At 44.3% G+C, this 17,576-nt stretch overlaps 1 protein-coding gene across 1 annotated transcript in view; it reads left to right on the top strand.

Moving 5' to 3' along the window:
• Positions 1 to 17,576, top strand: part of LOC110535555 (zinc finger E-box-binding homeobox 1) — a 67,774-nt gene that overhangs the window by 32,846 nt on the left and 17,352 nt on the right. The window contains exon 2 of the mRNA XM_036935284.1: positions 7,680 to 7,835. Within this exon, the coding sequence (XP_036791179.1) occupies positions 7,680 to 7,835 (156 nt within the window). The remainder of the gene's footprint in view (positions 1 to 7,679; positions 7,836 to 17,576) is intronic.

The following is a 17,576-nucleotide window of genomic DNA, read 5'->3' as shown; positions in this document are numbered from 1 at the left end:
CACTTACCGTAAGCGCTATACAAAGTCGGTCAGACAGGCCCATTTGTCCAGCATTGTCCTAGAAAAACACACGTACACACACACACACACACACACACACACACACACACACACATCTACGCACACACAGAGCTCGCCCACCACCCACCCACACAGTTCATTCCACTCCCTTAGAAGGTACAGATGTAGGATATTAAGTTGAGCCAGTTTGCTACAGCAGGAAAATTATCTTTCAACAATATGAAATGTGAATTATTATGTGGATTATAATGAAGATATTTTTGTAGGTGTTGATACCTTTTTCTGAAGGGAAAATCAAGTCAAATTTCAGACTTAAGAAGCGTTTTAAACCTCAAATACAGTACAAGTTTAAGATGTCCTGCATTGCAGGAAAGTTCTCCTGCAACAGGCTGATCAAATCAAAGTCCAACATCTGTGTGAGCAGCTTATTAAGGTAAGCTGTTATTGCGGTGGCTAGGGCTGTCTCACCTCTACTGTAAACAGGCAGTATGTGTGTGAGTGTAAAGGTCTTGGCAGACAGGGGACATTACTGAGGAACGTGTCTGAGCTCTGAGCGGTGGGTTAGCCCAGCTAACCTCGCTCACACCAGTTCACCTTGCCTTATTTAGAAGAATCCTGGAGAGTCGGTTGCGGACACTACTAGCTGAGAACAGAGACGGCGTCTGCGCGCCCGTGGCTCATTTTAATGTGGCGAGAGTTAGGCCACGTGTTCTTCAGTGATTTCATGCGTTTAACAGTAAACACTTCCTCGAATCGTTTTCTCACGTCCTGTAACGTTATGTCTTTGGTCTCGTCACCGATACGACAGGGACTTGTCTATCGGTGAGCGGCATCGGTTTTGTTAGCTGCTGCCTCTGTGGTATTGTGACAAGTCATTCATTTCCTGGAGTTATTGTGAAGCCGATCTGCTCCTCGGTCACATGGGCTCTACAGAACAATTACACCCATTAGCATCTGTGGCCTAGCTGTAGCGCCCTCCACGACTCTACCTGAAGGGAGACTGTGGGGAAGAGGATGTGACCTGTGGAGAGACTAATTAGCTTCGATGCTAAACCTGATTAGCGCCATCAAGATGACAAGAGCCTTTGTCTCCTCACTTCTCACGTGATGAATATGAAGGGCCCTCTCTCCCTCGGCAGTTCTTAGATTTGAATGATTAACTCCTTGATTTAAGGCCTCTTGGTGTCCGTGTTACTATCAGGGCAACGTGGTGGTTATTCCTTCTAGGGCTAATATTAAACTTAGAACAGTGATTCAGACTTGTATGATTCTTACTGTGTTGTGTTGTGTAGTCATGGAAAGAGACCTGATGCAGGATATGACTACACTCGGGCTATCTCCACTGAGTCTGGGGCTCTGATATGGCTGGGAGAGCCTACTTGTGGTGAAGTGGGTGAATGGGTGAGTGTCAGGCTGGGAAGTAGTACCCTGAGAGCCTAGTGCCCTCTACAGCTGGTAGGAAGCTGTGCACTGGGTCATGGCTATACGAAGGTAGAGGCTGATCATGTATTATCCATGAATGGAACCAAACTAAGCATTTGCATTTGTTTTAGTCTCCCTCGGCTCTTGTTGTGAGCGTGAGAAGGACTGAAATCGAAGCTCGTGGTGGTGAATGTATTTTTACCAAGTGAAGTGAGAGGGTGCCTTTAAAAGCTAGATGACCTTCCTGGCTGGGCTTTAGGGGGAGTGTGTGGTATTGTTCTAAATAACAGGAACGTTGCCTCAGTCAAGTACAGGGTGTCTCACCTTGAGTCTGCATACTTGAGATTTTGAATGGCATGGCTTTGTTTTAGTTTGGTTCGTTTTTGTTGTTGTGGGTTCCGTGAGGAAAGCAAAGTACCTCACTCCGCAGCAGACTCTGTGACGGCGCTGGTCTATTCTTTAGAGGGGGATGCCTGTGGTTTTTTCACCGTCCGTTGGCTGCCTGGCTGCATAGCTGCGTGGCCTGTGTGAGATAAATTGTACCTCATTTTTGTACCTCATTTTGTGTGTGTGTGTGTGTGTGTGCTTGTGTGTGTGTGTGTGGTGTACCTCAGCAGAGGACCGTGTATCCTAGCAGGTTAAATTTAGAGGTGCACAATCACGTCTACAGCAGGATATAACCTCTCCAATCACACACTTAACACTGCTCAGCGTCACACACACACACACACACACACACACACACACACACACACACACACACACACACACATATCGTTCTGCCCCTGAACAGGCAGTTAACCCACTGTTCCTAGGCCGTCATTGAAAATAGGAATTTGTTCTAAACTGACTTGCCTAGTTAAATAAAGGTACAAAACACACACACACACACACACACACACACACACACACACACACACACACACACAATGCTGTAACAAAGGGCTCTGAACGCAGCTCGGCTTAGTGTTCAGGATGAATGCAGAGGATTAGTATAGAGAGAGAGAGACACGCACACACCCTCAGATCTGTCTCTTTAAGGCCCAAACACTGCGGAGGTTTGGTTTGACATTCCAGGCGTAGTTCAGACACCAAAGTACAGTATGTGTAGCGCTGCAGGTTTCTGCACTCATCCAAATACTTTTCTTACACAGTATTTTCCAATAGGAATCAAGTCCACTACTCCATTGGAGTATGTATTGATGCGTGTATTGTTATAAATCCCAGCTGGTTCATCCCCAGACTGTTCCTTCCTAAAGTCCTCTCTACAGACTGGCCTCGGTGGATAGGCCGACTGGCCCGTAGAGCATAACATTGGTTCAGAATGTGTGTCTGTTGAAGTGATCCTTCCACGACTGGGGTCGCAGGGGCTTGTGAGGGCGTCAGTTAGAGCAGGGTGAGGTGATGCCCAAAGGATTGCCCCACCCCCGTTTTTTACAGGCTTTTATTGACTCAGCTTGGCAGGTGTCACAACGGGGTATCTGAGTACCAGTGGGTATGATACAGTAGTTGTGGGGCGTAGGCAGGGCAGGGCTGGCATCGGCGTGCTTTAAATAGGCACTTCCTAGGGATTCTGGGAAGAAGTTTTTTCAGCGGCGTCCCTATTGCGTTATAGTGGACTACTATAGGACTCTGGTCAAAATAAGTGCACTATATAGAGAAAAGGTTACCACAAGGGACACGCAATTAAGAAATGTTGGTCTGATACCTGGTGGTCAGTACAGCAGAAAGGCGCGTGAACGTTGTAAAGGCGTTGTGTAGCGGTTGGTGAGTGTAGTCTAGTCAGTCAGAGCTTTACCGACACCAACTTGTTAGGTCTCTTCACCTCCTGCACTAAATACTTTGTGAGAAACACAGTTTTATGCATTGGGCTTTAGGTCAACTGAATTGAACCTAACTTAACCTAAAGTTAGCCGAGTCTCTGTGGAACGGATTTCCAGCTGGTTCTGTATTTGGAAGACACAGAGTAAAGGTGACTGTAAAAATAGTTTTCTTTGTGGTATTAAGTGAAAAGTGGTAGAGCCTCAGATGGGTCATGTTGTCCGTTAGCATGCTAGTGCTAATGAACACAACTGTCTAAGCGTTCGGCAGATCAGGTGTCCGCGGAGCGGAGAGGAGGGAGAGGGACTTCTGCTGTCTATTTGTTTTCCCTAGGTGTTACCTACCTACTGCTGTTAGAAACGTGCTCTAGGCTAGTATCACTGACCATTTGGCTCAGAGGAATTCACTTCCTGTTTAGCTGATGGTCAGTGTCTGCCTATCCCCATATAAGTATATGTTCCATCTTTTTACTCTGTCACTTTTGAGGTGAAACTAACAAACATGGCTGCTGTGTCTAGTGGGCATTTCTCTTTTTTCTCACTACCAGCAACATCAAACTACTTTGTTTTGTGTTGACTTTCGGTCTGTCATTTGTCTGAGAAAACTCGATCCGTTCTCAGTGCTGCTCCTGTGTTTTTACTGCTGACTTTAGCGCCTGCACCTCCGTGACTATGGCCCTAAACAGCCTCTTGGGGCTTTAAATGAGTGCCTTTTGTTTGAGATTGAAGAGTCACTCAGCGCTTCTGCTACTCCAGCCAGAGGGTCTATACATCACCTGACTAAGCCTCACAGGATGGGGAGAGGGAGAGAGGGAGGAAGGGAGAGGGAGAGAGGGAGGAAGGGGGAGGGAGAGAGAGATGGGGAGGGAGAGAGAGAGATGGGGGAGGGAGAGAGAGATGGGGAGAGAGAGAGAGAGAGATGGGGGAGGGAGAGAGGGAGATGCGGAGGGAGAGAGAGATGGGGGAGGGAGAGAGAGAGAGAGAGAGAGAGAGAGAGAGATCGGGGAGAGAGAGGGATCGGGGAGAGAGAGAGATGGGGAGGGAGAGAGAGATAATTAGAAGATAGAGATGATAGGTAGAGAGAGCATTTGGCCAGTAACCGAAAGGTCGCTGGTTCGAATCCCCGAGCCGGCAAGGTGGAAAAACCTGCCGTTCTGCCCTTGAGCAAGGGAGTTAACCCGCAACAACAGCTGCTCCCCGGGCGCCGATGACATGGACGTCGATTATGGCAGCCCTCCGCACCTCTCTGATTCGGTTGGGTTGAATGCATTCAGTTTTACAACTGACTAGGTAATCCACCTTCTCTTTCCCTAGCTGTGGAATTCTGCAGATGCAGAGCCGTGTTGAACCTGGTCCATATATCAGCCCCCTCCTCTCTTCCTGAGCTGTGTGTGTTCCTATGGGGAGTTTCTGAGAATATCAACCAGGTGTACTCTATTCATAAACCTAACCTCCCCGTGATTCTCAGTCAGCTCTGCAGACTTATTCGTGTAGATTCTAACAGAAGATCATTCCCCAGCCACAGGTTGCCGCGTCTCACAAAAACATAATTCCCCACCACTATGCCCTAGAGAGAAAGAGATACGGACGGACGAACAGAGATACAGACGGATGGACAGAGATACGGACGGACAGAGAAACGGACTGACGGACAGAGATACAGATGGGCGGACAGAGATACGGACAGAGAGAGATACGGACAGAGATACAGACGGACGGACAGAGAGAGATACGGACAGAGAGAGATACGGACAGAGAGAGATACGGACAGAGATACGGACAGAGAGAGATACGGACAGAGATACAGACGGACGGACAGAGAGAGATACGGACAGAGAGAGATACGGACAGAGAGAGATACGGACAGAGATACGGACAGAGAGAGATACGGACGGAGAGAGATACGGACGGAGAGAGATACGGACGGAGAGAGATACGGACGGAGAGAGATACGGACGGAGATACGGACAGAGAGAGATACGGACGGAGAGAGATACGGACAGAGAGAGATACGGACAGAGAGAGATACGGACGGAGAGAGATACGGACGGAGATACGGACAGAGAGAGATACGGACGGAGAGAGATACGGACAGAGAGAGATACGAACAGAGAGAGATACGGACGGAGATACGGACAGAGAGAGATACGGACGGAGAGAGATACGGACGGAGAGAGATACGGACGGAGAGAGATACGGACGGAGAGAGATACGGACGGAGAGAGATACGGACAGAGAGAGATACGGACGGAGAGAGATACAAACAGAGAGAGATACTGACGGAGAGAGATACGGACAGAGATACAGACGGACGGACAGAGAGAGATACGGACAGAGAGAGATACGGACGGAGAGAGATACAAACAGAGAGAGATACTGACGGAGAGAGATACGGACAGAGATACAGACGGACGGACAGAGAGAGATACGGACAGAGAGAGATACGGACAGAGAGAGATACAAACAGAGAGAGATACTGACAGAGAGAGATACGGACAGAGATACAGACGGACGGACAGAGAGAGATACGGACAGAGAGAGATACGGACGGAGAGAGATACAAACAGAGAGAGATACTGACGGAGAGAGATACGGACAGAGATACAGACGGACGGACAGAGAGAGATTCGGACAGAGAGAGATACGGACGGAGAGAGATACAAACAGAGAGAGATACTGACGGAGAGAGATACGGACGGAGAGAGATACGGACAGAGAGAGATACGGACGGAGAGAGATACGGACGGAGAGAGATACGGATGGAGAGAGATACGGACAGAGAGAGATACGGACGGAGAGAGATACGAACAGAGAGAGATACGGGCGGAGAGAGATACGGACGGAGAGAGATACGGATGGAGAGAGATACGGACAGAGAGAGATACGGACGGAGAGAGATACGGACAGAGAGAGATACGGACAGAGAGCGATACGGACAGAGAGTGTGGTCTGGGGAGGTAGTGTGTGGTTTTGTGCAGTGTGTGTGTGATGTGGGTGCAGGTGTGTGACCTGCGTTTCAGCTCTGCAGCTTGAGCCCATTGCTGACTGGGCGCCTCTCAGTGGAGAATTGATTTGTCTTGAGAGAGGCACAGTGCTGTGAGCTGGGGAACAAATGGATGGAGAGGGGGAGCGAGAGAGAGAGACAGTCCCCACAGGTGGAATAGAGAGAGAGAGATGGAGAAACAGGTTCAAATGATGAGAGGCCGTATGAAGTGTAATTAGTCCCAGGTCCCAAGCTCAATAATACACCGATGCAAATACACATGCAAGCACACACACATCTGCTGCCGAGTGGCAGCACAATTTAATAATCACCTCTGTAGGCTGAGACTCTCCTAACGCTCCAACCCTGTAGCACCAGAGGGTCACACACACACACACACACACACACACACACACACACACCCCTCTGACAGTAATGATGGAGAGGGAAAGATGTACACATGGACGGTGGAGGGGAGAGTTCAAGGTTTACTATGGAGGCAGCCTTGGAACAGGTTACGTTAACTATAGGCTATCGGCTAGTAGGAAGCACATGAGGCCCCATATATGAACGTTCCCCTTTACGTTACATCCCTCTTATGGGCCTGAACAAGGACTTTATTACACATTTCCAACCCATATATATCACATTCATAAACAGTACACGTTCTCCTGCTGTATAATGTCAGCATGCTAGGCTAGGCTAGCACGTCCCTTAGCATCCACAGGTAATTCGACTTGTCAGGCCTGCTATGAGACAGAATTCATCACATTTCCCCTTATTTCCCATACCTCTGTGTAAACTAACGCTGGAATGGAATGGAGGTCACTGGCTGTGTGGCACCTCCAGGAGAAGAAGACTGAATTTAGAGAGGTGGTTTGAGAAAAGCCTTTGTTTCTTTGTGTCGAGAAGACATAATTTAGGTGTCCTCTGTTTCCTTGCTTGATTGTAATGAAGTGCTTTGGCATTAGCCTTTGTATGATTTGTTGGCCTGTTTTCTGATCAAATTTTTCTAAACTGCTGGCAGGATTGACTATATTCCAAGATTGGAGACCGTTCTGCCATCTAATACAGCACCTTCCATCGTCCTTGTCTAAAATCGCGCCTCGCTTCTTGTCACATGGAATGACGCTGGAGAGACGGAGCAGGTACGGGGAGTCAAACATTTAATAAGGAACGGACATGGAACGAGACAGGAACAGCGTCGGCAAACGAGTAACACAAAAAAACAATTAATGCAGCTGTAGGGAACAGGGGAAGGAACGGACAAATATTGGGGAGTAAATAAACAGGTGATGAATGAGTCCAGGTGAGTCCAATATCGCTGATGCGCGTGACGAGGGAAGGCAGGTGGGGGGGGACAGACGTGACACTTCTATCATGGTAATCGTTGATAGGCAGTGAGATGACCAACCCCCTCTCTCTCTCTGCAGTAACCAACTACAGTAATGTGGTGAAGACCCCTGGCTCAGACTCAGATGATGAGGACAAGCTTCACATCGTGGAGGAGGACGGGAGTCTGGCAGACGGGGCAGACTGTGACAGTAATGTGCCCAGTGAAGATCACAACGGAGACCGCTCAGATGAAGGTTAGTTGATGCAGGTCGCACACACACACAAGCACACGCGCTCACCCACACACACACACAAAGATATCTCTCTCTCTCTGTCTCCCTCTCCTTGCCTGTTTCTCTGTGTGCAACATTTGGTGACTTTCTGCTGTTCTAATGCAAGTCTTTGAAAACGTATTCTTCCTTGCACTGAACTCAGTAAAGATGGCATCAGTTAAGAATACACTGTCACAGGAAACTGTCATTTGCACAGTAATTTTACGAATGATCCACAGAAAAAAAAAACTGCACCGTACTGTAAATGATTAGAGTGGCAGCAAGTCTTAAACCTGCAATATGTAACTTTTTGGGTGACCCGACCAAATTAACATAGAAATGTGAGTTACAGATCTGTCATTCTCATTGAAAGCAAGTCTAAGAAGCGGTAGATCTGTTCTATGTGCGCTACTTTTATGCTTCCCGTTCTTAAGTTTCATTCTTGCGTCTTTTACTTTCAGTTTTTGTACACGGGCTTCAAATAGCAGAAAATACTATATTTTTGGTTATTGAAAAGATATTTCAAATCAAATTTTATTGGTCACATACACATGGTCAGCAGATGTTATTGGTCACATACACATGGTCAGCAGATGTTATTGGTCACATACACATGGTCAGCAGATGTTATTGGTCACATACACATGGTCAGCAGATGTTATTGGTCACATACACATGGTCAGCAGATGTTATTGGTCACATACACATGGTCAGCAGATGTTATTGGTCACATACACATGGTCAGCAGATGTTATTGGTCACATACACATGGTCAGCAGATGTTATTGGTCACATACACATGGTCAGCAGATGTTATTGGTCACATACACATGGTCAGCAGATGTTATTGGTCACATACACATGGTCAGCAGATGTTATTGGTCACATACACATGGTCAGCAGATGTTATTGGTCACATACACATGGTCAGCAGATGTTATTGGTCACATACACATGGTCAGCAGATGTTATTGGTCACATACACATGGTCAGCAGATGTTATTGCGAGTGTAGTGAAGTCTCTTAAGAGCTTTGCACACCTGGATTGTACAATATTTACACATTATTCTTAAAAACATTATTCACCTCTTACGTATTGTTGTTCCTGTACAGGAACCAAAATCAGCGGAAATTTCAAGAGCGCCACCTGTAGTACTCAATAAAACTCAAACTTTCATTAAAACACACATGCAAGGTACTCAATTAAAGCTACACTCGTTGTGAATCTAGCCAACATGTCAGATTTGTAAAATGCTTTTCGGCGAAAGCATGAGAAGCTATTATCTGATAGCATGCACCCCCCGAAATACCTGAACGAGACCTAAACAAAAGATTTAGCGGTAGCCGGCGCTACACAAAACGCAGAAATAAAATATAAAACATTCATTACCTTTGACGAGCTTCTTTGTTGGCACTCCTATATGTCCCATAAACATCACAATTGGGTCTTTTTCCCGATTAAATCCGTCATTGTGTACCCAAAATGTCCATTTATGAAGGCCGTCTGATCCAAGGAAAATTCACCTTTTCAAGACGCAACGTCACTTTTTAAAATTAAAAAAGTTGCCTATAAACTTTTACAAATCACTTCAAACTACTTTTGTAAACCAAGGTATTAATAAACGTTAATAATCGATCAAATTGATCACGGGGCGATCTGTATTCGATAGCAGCAAGTCTTGAAATCATCGTCCATTTTTTTCACTTTCATAATTTCCTCGGCAGGAAGTGCCTATACGTCATCCCACCAAGGATAAACTTGCAATGAAATGCCAGTACTGGCGACATCGTGTGGAAGCTGTAGGCGTTGTACCTCGGAACCTCATCTATTTTCTATCGCCTTAGACAATTCAAAGACTGGCGGATGAATATTTTTTTTGTGTTTTTGGTGAACAGTTTTCCCTGGGATTGTTACTCCTGAACACGTTCTGTTATAGCCACAGACATGATTTAACCAGTTTTAGAAACTTCAGAGTGTTTTCTATACACACATACTTATCATATGCATATACTATATTCCTGGCATGAGTAGCAGGACGTTGAAATGTTGCGCGATTTTTAACAAAAAGTTGCGAAAAGCTGCGAGAATTCGCATCATCCGTAACAGGTTAAGAGCTTTGCACACCTGGATTGTACAATATTTACACATTATTCTTAAAAACATTATTCAAGCTCTGTCAAGTTGGTTGTTGCTCATTGCTAGACAGCCATTTTCAAGTTTTGCCATAGATTTTCAAGCCGATTTAAGTTAAAAACTGTAACTAGGCCACTCAGGAACATTCAATGTTGTCTTGGTAAGCAACTCCAGTGTAGATGTAGCCTTGTGTTTTAGGTTATTGTCCTGCTGAAAGGTGAATTTGTCTCCCAATGTCTAGGATTTTGCCTGTGCTTAGCTCTATTCCGTTTCCTTTTATGCTAATAAAAATCCCTAGTCCATACCCATAGCACCATGCTTGAAAATATGAAGAGTGGCACTCAGTGATGTTGTGTTAGATTTGCCACAAGCATAACGCTTTGTATTCAGGACATAAAGTTAATTTCTTTGTTATGTTTTTGCTGTATTACTTTAGTGCTTTATTGCGAACTGGAAGCATGTTTTGGAATATTTTTATTCTGTACAGGCTTCCTTCAATTCACTCTGTCATTTAGGTTAGTATTGTGGAGCCATTCAATTCTGTAACTGTTTTAAAGTCACCATTGGCCTCATGGTGAAATCCCTGAGCAGTTTTCTTCCTCTCCTGCAACTGAGTTATGAAGGACACCTGTATCTTTGTAGTGACTGTGTGTATTGATAACACCATCCAAAGTGTAATTAAACACTCTACAAGTCTTAACCCATGGGGGGGGGGGGGGGGGGGGGGGGGGGTGTATCAAAAAAATACATAAAACAATTATTTGATAAAATATTGAATTTGGCCTTCACTGTTATAGATCATCAAAATACATTGAATCACACATTCATAAAGGACCAAAATAACTTTAAAAAATGAATCAATCATAAAGGAATAAGGTTAAGTGTCTGTCCAATATCTAGGAGATATACGAAAGCTCAGGAATTATTTTAGTATTTTTGGACACATATTTAACCCCTTATTTTTGACACTTAAGGGGGTCGTAGAGCAAAACGGAGAACGTCTTCATGAGTCTCCCCTTTCAACAGTGTGGTCATAATAGTTTTTAGGCCAAACCGTTCGGACGCTACGTTCATTTTCGTGAGAAGACACATTTTCGGGATGTCTCATGGTCTGACAAGCACCACTGTAGCTCGCCCACCTTCCACCGCAGATGCGGAAGGCCGACATAGGCAGATGTGGTGGATTGAGACGCAGCCCATGTATAAAAAAAAAACGGACAGATTTCGATGTGGATTTTTTAAATAATGTTGCTTAGATTGACACACGGGTTCGTCAATAGATTTGAATAACTTTACCGTATTCAATGTCTTTATTATTATTATTTTTTTGGTACCCATCTACCAATAGGTGCCCTTCTTTGTGAGGCATTGGAAAATCTCCCTTGTCGTTGTGGTTGAATCTGTGTTGTATGTGTGGAGTAGAGAGAGAAGGTAGTCATCCAAAAATCATGTTAATCCCTATTATTGCACACAGAGTGAGTCCATGCAACTTGTTATGTGACTTGTTAAGCACATTTCTACTCCAGACCGTATTTAGGCTTGCCCATAACAAAGGGGGGGTTGAATACTTATTGGCTCAAGATATTTCAGCTTTTCATTTTTTTAAATGAATTTGAACGCCATTCTTTTGAACATAATTCCACTTTGACATTAGGGGGTGTTGTGTGTAGGCCAGTGACACAGAATCTCAATTGAATCCGTTTTAAATTCAAAATGTGGAAAGAGTCAAGGGGTGTGAATACTTTCTGAAGGCACTGGATGTTACAGTTGGTGTACTGTACGCCACTGAGCCTCCTCTGTCTCTGTCGAAATCATGGCAACCCCTTTACAGTGAACGTAATACCTTGACCGGGCTCTGCCTGCGCGGGACTGTGAGATAGTGAAAGACAATGGGTACTACAGGCTGCAGGGTTAACACTTAAGACAGGAAGCCTGGCATTTAAGCAGGACAATGCCACCAGGGCAGAGTCCTTCAACTTACTAAAATAGACCAGTGGCAAAAGGCCACGTTGAGAACTGTATGTTGCTAGTGGGCGTTAGAGGGCTGTAGCGGCTCTGTGACTGAACTGAGCACACACGCGCACAATCCTACATACAGACACTCACACACACCCTACACACATGCACCGACACACTTATACGCACTCCGCTACACTTGCAAGTGACATCACTGCGGGGAGGGTCTGATGTCAGGTCCCAGAGCACAGCAATGTGAGGTGTTAAAGGATGTTAACATTTCAACAGCCGCCCCAAGGCCATCTCATAGGGAGCATTAGCTCATGGTGTGTGTGTGTGTGTGTGTGTGTGTGTGTGTGTGTGTGTGTGTGTGTGTGTGTGTGTGTGTGTGTGTGTGGTTCTAGGGCCTGTGCCAAGTGTGTAGTGTATATGTAATGTAACAGGTTTATTTAATGGTACATGTCGTTTACAGGGCTATTTAGTTTGGATTGTTGCTTATATGACACTGGTTCAGTTGGCTCGGTGTGTTAGCCAGTGGAATACGTGGGAGGGACTGATGTTGTGACAGAGTTGTGTTTATATGATTATGTAAACATACTTATAGAACAGTTTGTGCTTCGCAGGTTGACGTTTATTGTCATGATTCTTGCCCTGGAGGCAGAACTCATCTGTTTTCGCTAGATGGGCCAGGTACAAAGTCAAAATTGTCTATATCGTACAAATTCATGAAAACAAACATTTCATTTTTGGTCTTCATTTAGGGTTAGGCATTATGGTTACCAGTGTGGTTAGGCTAGGATTAAGGTTAGGGTTAGGCATTATGGTTACCAGTGTGGTTAGGCTAGGATTAAGGTTAGGGTTAGGCATCATGGTTACCAGTGTTGTTAGGCTAGGATTAAGGTTAGGGTTAGGCATTATGGTTACCAGTGTGGTTAGGCTAGGATTAAGGTTAGGGTTAGGCATCATGGTTACCAGTGTGGTTAGGCTAGGATTAAGGTTAGGGTTAGGCATTATGGTTACCAGTGTGGTTAGGCTAGGATTAAGGTTAGGGTTAGGCATTATGGTTACCAGTGTGGATAAGGCAAGGATTAAGGTTAGGGTTTTTGTATTACTTTGTGGCTGTACCAGCTAGTGACCACTCTGCAGAGCTGCCTCCAGTACATGAGTCATCTCAATAAATGCCAACCTGCACGTTCTTCATTATATTTGGTTGGAAAGATGAGTTTGGTCATCAGTTTAGCTCTCAATACAAAACAGATTTGTGTATTATTTTATGTGGACTGCCTGTGATGCAAACAGTTTTGACGGTCTCAACAGCTCTCTCAGACCTGACTGACCTACTCCCCAGACATATCACTCTCATCAACATAATCCATATCCACCCCTCTCCATCTGCTCGCTCCCTCTTAAAGGGAAAGTTTGGGAAGAATAATGTCATTGGTTTTGGCCAGGTCATGAGAACATTAAACACTTCAAAATCATGAGTTATACTGAAACAGCCTAAACCCAAGAGAGCTGGCTTCTGGCCAGGTCCATGCCTGATCAGGCACTTTCCTTCTCCCTCCCTTGTCTCTCTCTTTCTCTCCCTCTTAATTATTGCTCCCTCCCTCCCTCTTTCTCTTCTCTCCCACCTCTCTCTCTCTCTCCCTCCTCTCTCCCTCCTCTCTCTCTCTCCTCTCCCTTCTCTCTCCTCTTCCTCCTCTCACTTTCTCAATTACAATTCCATTCAATTCAAAATACTTTATTGGCATGGGAAACATATGTTACATTGCCAAAGCAAGTGAAATAGATAATAAACAAAAGTTAAATAAACAATATAAAATTAACAGTAAACATTACAGACAAAAGTTCCAAAGGAATAGAGACATTTCAAATGTCATATTATGGCTATTTACCGTGTTAAAACGATGTGCAAATAGTTAAAGTACAAAAGAGAAAATAAATAAACATAAATATGGGTTATATTTACAATGGTGTTTGTTTTTCACTGGTTGCCTTTTTCTTGTGGCAAAAGGTCACAAATATTGCTGCTGAGATGGCAAGGCTATGCTCACTGAGTCTGTACATAGTCAAAGCTTTCCTTCATTTTGGGTCAGTCACAGTGGTCAGGTATTCTGCCGTTGTGTACTGTCTGTTTAGGGCCAAATAGAATTCTAGTTTGCTCTGTTTTTTTGTAGATTCCTTCCAATGTGTCAAGTACTGTAATTATCTTTTTGTTTTCTCATGATTTGGTTGGGTCTAATTGTGTTGCTGTCCTGGTGCTCTGTTTGTGTTTGTTAAGAGAGCCCCAGGACCAGCTTGCTTAGGGGATTCTTCTCCAGGTTCATCTCTCTGTAGGTGATGGCTTTGTTATGGAAGGTTTGGGAATCACTTCCTTTCAGGTGGTTGTAGATTTTAACAGCTCTTTTCTGGATTTTGATAATTAGCGGGTATCGGTTCTAATTCTGCTCTACGTGCATTATTTGTTGTTTTACGTTGTACATGGAGGAATTCTGCAGAATTCTGTATGCAGAGTCTCAATTTGGTGTTTGTCCTAGTTTATTAATTCATGGTTGGCCAGCAGACCACAGACTTCACAACCACGACATGCAATGGGTTCTATAACTGATTCAAGTATTTTTTGCCAGATCCTAATTGGTATGTCAAATTTAATGTTCCTTTTTATGGCGTAGAAGGCCCATCTTGCCTTGTCTCTCAGATCGTTGACAGCTTTGTGGAAGTTACCTGTGGTGCTGATGTTTAGGCCAAGGTATAGTTTTGTGTGTTCTAGGGAAATTGTGTCTAGATGGAATTTGTATTTATTTATTTTTTATTATTTTTGTCTTACTGAGATTTTTTGACAGGGCCCAGGTATGACAGAATCTGTGCAGAGGATCTAGGTGCTGCTGTAGGCCCCCCTTGGTTGGGGACAGAAGCACCAGATCATCAGCAAACAGTAGACATTTTACTTCAGATTCTATTAGAGTGAGGCTGGGTGCTGCAGACTGTTCTAGTGCCCTCGCCAATTGGTATATATATATATACCAATAATGAATATATATATATATATATATATATATATATATATATATATATATATATATATATATATATATATATATATATGCACAGTTGAAGTCGGAAGTTTACATACACTTAGTTTTGTAAAACGTGTTTAAAATCTCTTGTTAACAAACTATAGTTTTGGCAAGTCAGTTAGGACATCTTCTTTGTGCATGACACAATTCATTTTTCCAACAGTTGTTTACAGACAGAATATTTCACTTATAATTCACTGTATCACAATTCCAGTGGGTCAGAAGTTTACATACACTAAGTTGACTGCCTTTAAACAGCTTGGAAAATTCCAGAAAAGTATGTCATGGTTTTAGAAGCTCCAATTGAGTCAATTGGAGGTGTACTTGTAGATGTATTTCAAGGCCTATTTTCAAACTCAGTGCCTTTTTGCTTTACATCACGGGAAAATCAAAAGAATCAGCCAAGACCTCAGAAAAAAAATGTAGATCTCCACAAGTCTGGTTCATCCTTGGGAGCAATTTCCAAACGCCTGAAGGTACCACGTTCATCTGTACAAACAATAGTACGCAAGTATAAACACCATGGGACCACGCAGTCGTCATACCACTCAGGAAGGAGACGCTTTCTGTCTGAGATGAACGTACTTTGGTGCGAAAAGTGCAAATCAATCCCAGAACAACAGCAAAGGACCTTGTGAAGATTCTAGAGGAAACATGTACAAAAGTATCTATATTCACAGTAAAACTAGTCCTATATTGACATAACCTGAAAGGCCTCTCAGCAAGGAAGAAGCCACCGCTCCAAAACTGCCATAAAAAAGCCAGACTACGGTTTGCAACTGCACATGAGGACAAAGATGGGGAAATGTCCTCTGGTCTGATGAAACAAAAGTGGAACTGTTTGGCCATAATGACCATCATTATGTTTGGAGGAAAAAGGGGGAGGCTTGCAAGCCGAAGAACACCATCCCAACCATGACTGGGGGTGGCAGCATCATGTTGTCGGGGTACTTTGCTGCATGAGGGACTGGTGCACTTCATGAAATAGATGGCGTCATGAGGAAGGAACATTATGTGGATATATTGATGCAACATCTCAAGACATCAGTCAGGAAGTGAAAGCTTGTTCGCAAATGGGTTTTCCAAATGGACAATGACCCCAAGCGTACTTGCAAAGTTGTGGCAAAATGGCTTAAGGACAACAAAGTCAAGGTATTGGAGTGGCCATCACAAAGCTCTGTCCTCAATCCTATAGAAAATTTGTTGGCAGAACTGAAAAAGTGTGTACGAAAAAGGAGGCCTACACACCTGACTCAGTTACACCAGCTCTGTCAAGAAGAATGGGCCAAAATTCACCCAACTTAATTAAATGTCAGAAATTGTGAGAAACTGAGTTTAAATGTACTTGGCTAAGGTGTATGTAAACCTCCGACTTCAACTGTATATATATATTTTTTAACCTTTATTTAACTAGGCAAGTCAGTTAAGAACAAATTCTTATTTACAATGTCAGCCTAGGAACAGTGGGTTAACTGCCTTGTTCAGGGGCAAGAACGACAGATTTTTACCTTGTCAGCTCGTTGAAGAGGATGGGGCTCAAACTGCATCCCTGTCTCACCCCACGGCCCTGTGGAAAGAAATGTGTTTGTGTACGTGGATTTTATAATGTCGTATGTTTTTCCCCCAACACCGCTCAGTACATTGTTTTCACTGAGGAAATGTACGAGTCTTCTGTTAATGATAATCTCTCTCTCTCTTTCTCCCTTTCTCACACGCCAGCGCTAAGGGACCTAACTGATTATACATAATGCATGTCTCAGCCCTCTTCCTTTTAAACAGTTTTCTGTACTGTAGGTCAGCGTAACCATTGAAAGCTGCAGCCACAATCTTTCCGTCACTCTGGTTGTCTGGCGCTCAAATGAAAGTTCTCTGACCAAGTGAGGAGAAACATACCGTAGGGGTGGTTTTCACTCTGCTGCGCTCCCTCGCTCCCTCCTTCCGTTTCCCCCCTCTCTACCTGAATCATTCTTCCTGATTACATGGCATCACCGGCCCCTTGCTCGCTGTCATTACTCATTTAGTTCTAAATGAATATCCACTGTAGCACCGCCAAAGCCCTGCCAGTAAAACACTGCCTTAACCACCTCATTTAACAGCCTGGATGATTATTGTTACTGAGGACTGAGGAGGGGGAAGGAGGTATTGACTGACTGGCCATGTGGAACTATGCAGGGTTCTTTCCACTCTGTGATTACTGTGTTAATAGACACGGCATGTATTTGCTACGGCATGGCATCTATAACTATATAATAAACCCCAGAGTTTGTCCTGCTCACGTCGCAGGATTCGATACACGGTATGATGCCAATCACCTAATAGCTCTTCTGCAATGTCTCATGCGTTTCCCGTGAAGATGAGTCTCAGTAGTACATTAGAATGGGCCTTGACTCAGGATGAATACTACAGTAGGAGTCATAATACATTCCAGTAGGGCTTGTCATGAGTGGACCTTCAGTCATCAAGTTAAGACTCCTTGGAAGAACAGGAAAGGAAAGGGAAACCCACAGACAGAGAGCGCTGGGGAAGTTGTGTGGTAGATCCTAAATCACCCCAAAC

The sequence above is a fragment of the Oncorhynchus mykiss genome, chromosome 11 (assembly GCF_013265735.2).
Source record: "Oncorhynchus mykiss isolate Arlee chromosome 11, USDA_OmykA_1.1, whole genome shotgun sequence".
Lineage (NCBI taxonomy): Eukaryota > Metazoa > Chordata > Actinopteri > Salmoniformes > Salmonidae > Oncorhynchus > Oncorhynchus mykiss.
Note: the sequence above shows the minus strand (reverse complement) of the source record. Positions and strands in the feature narration are given on the sequence as shown.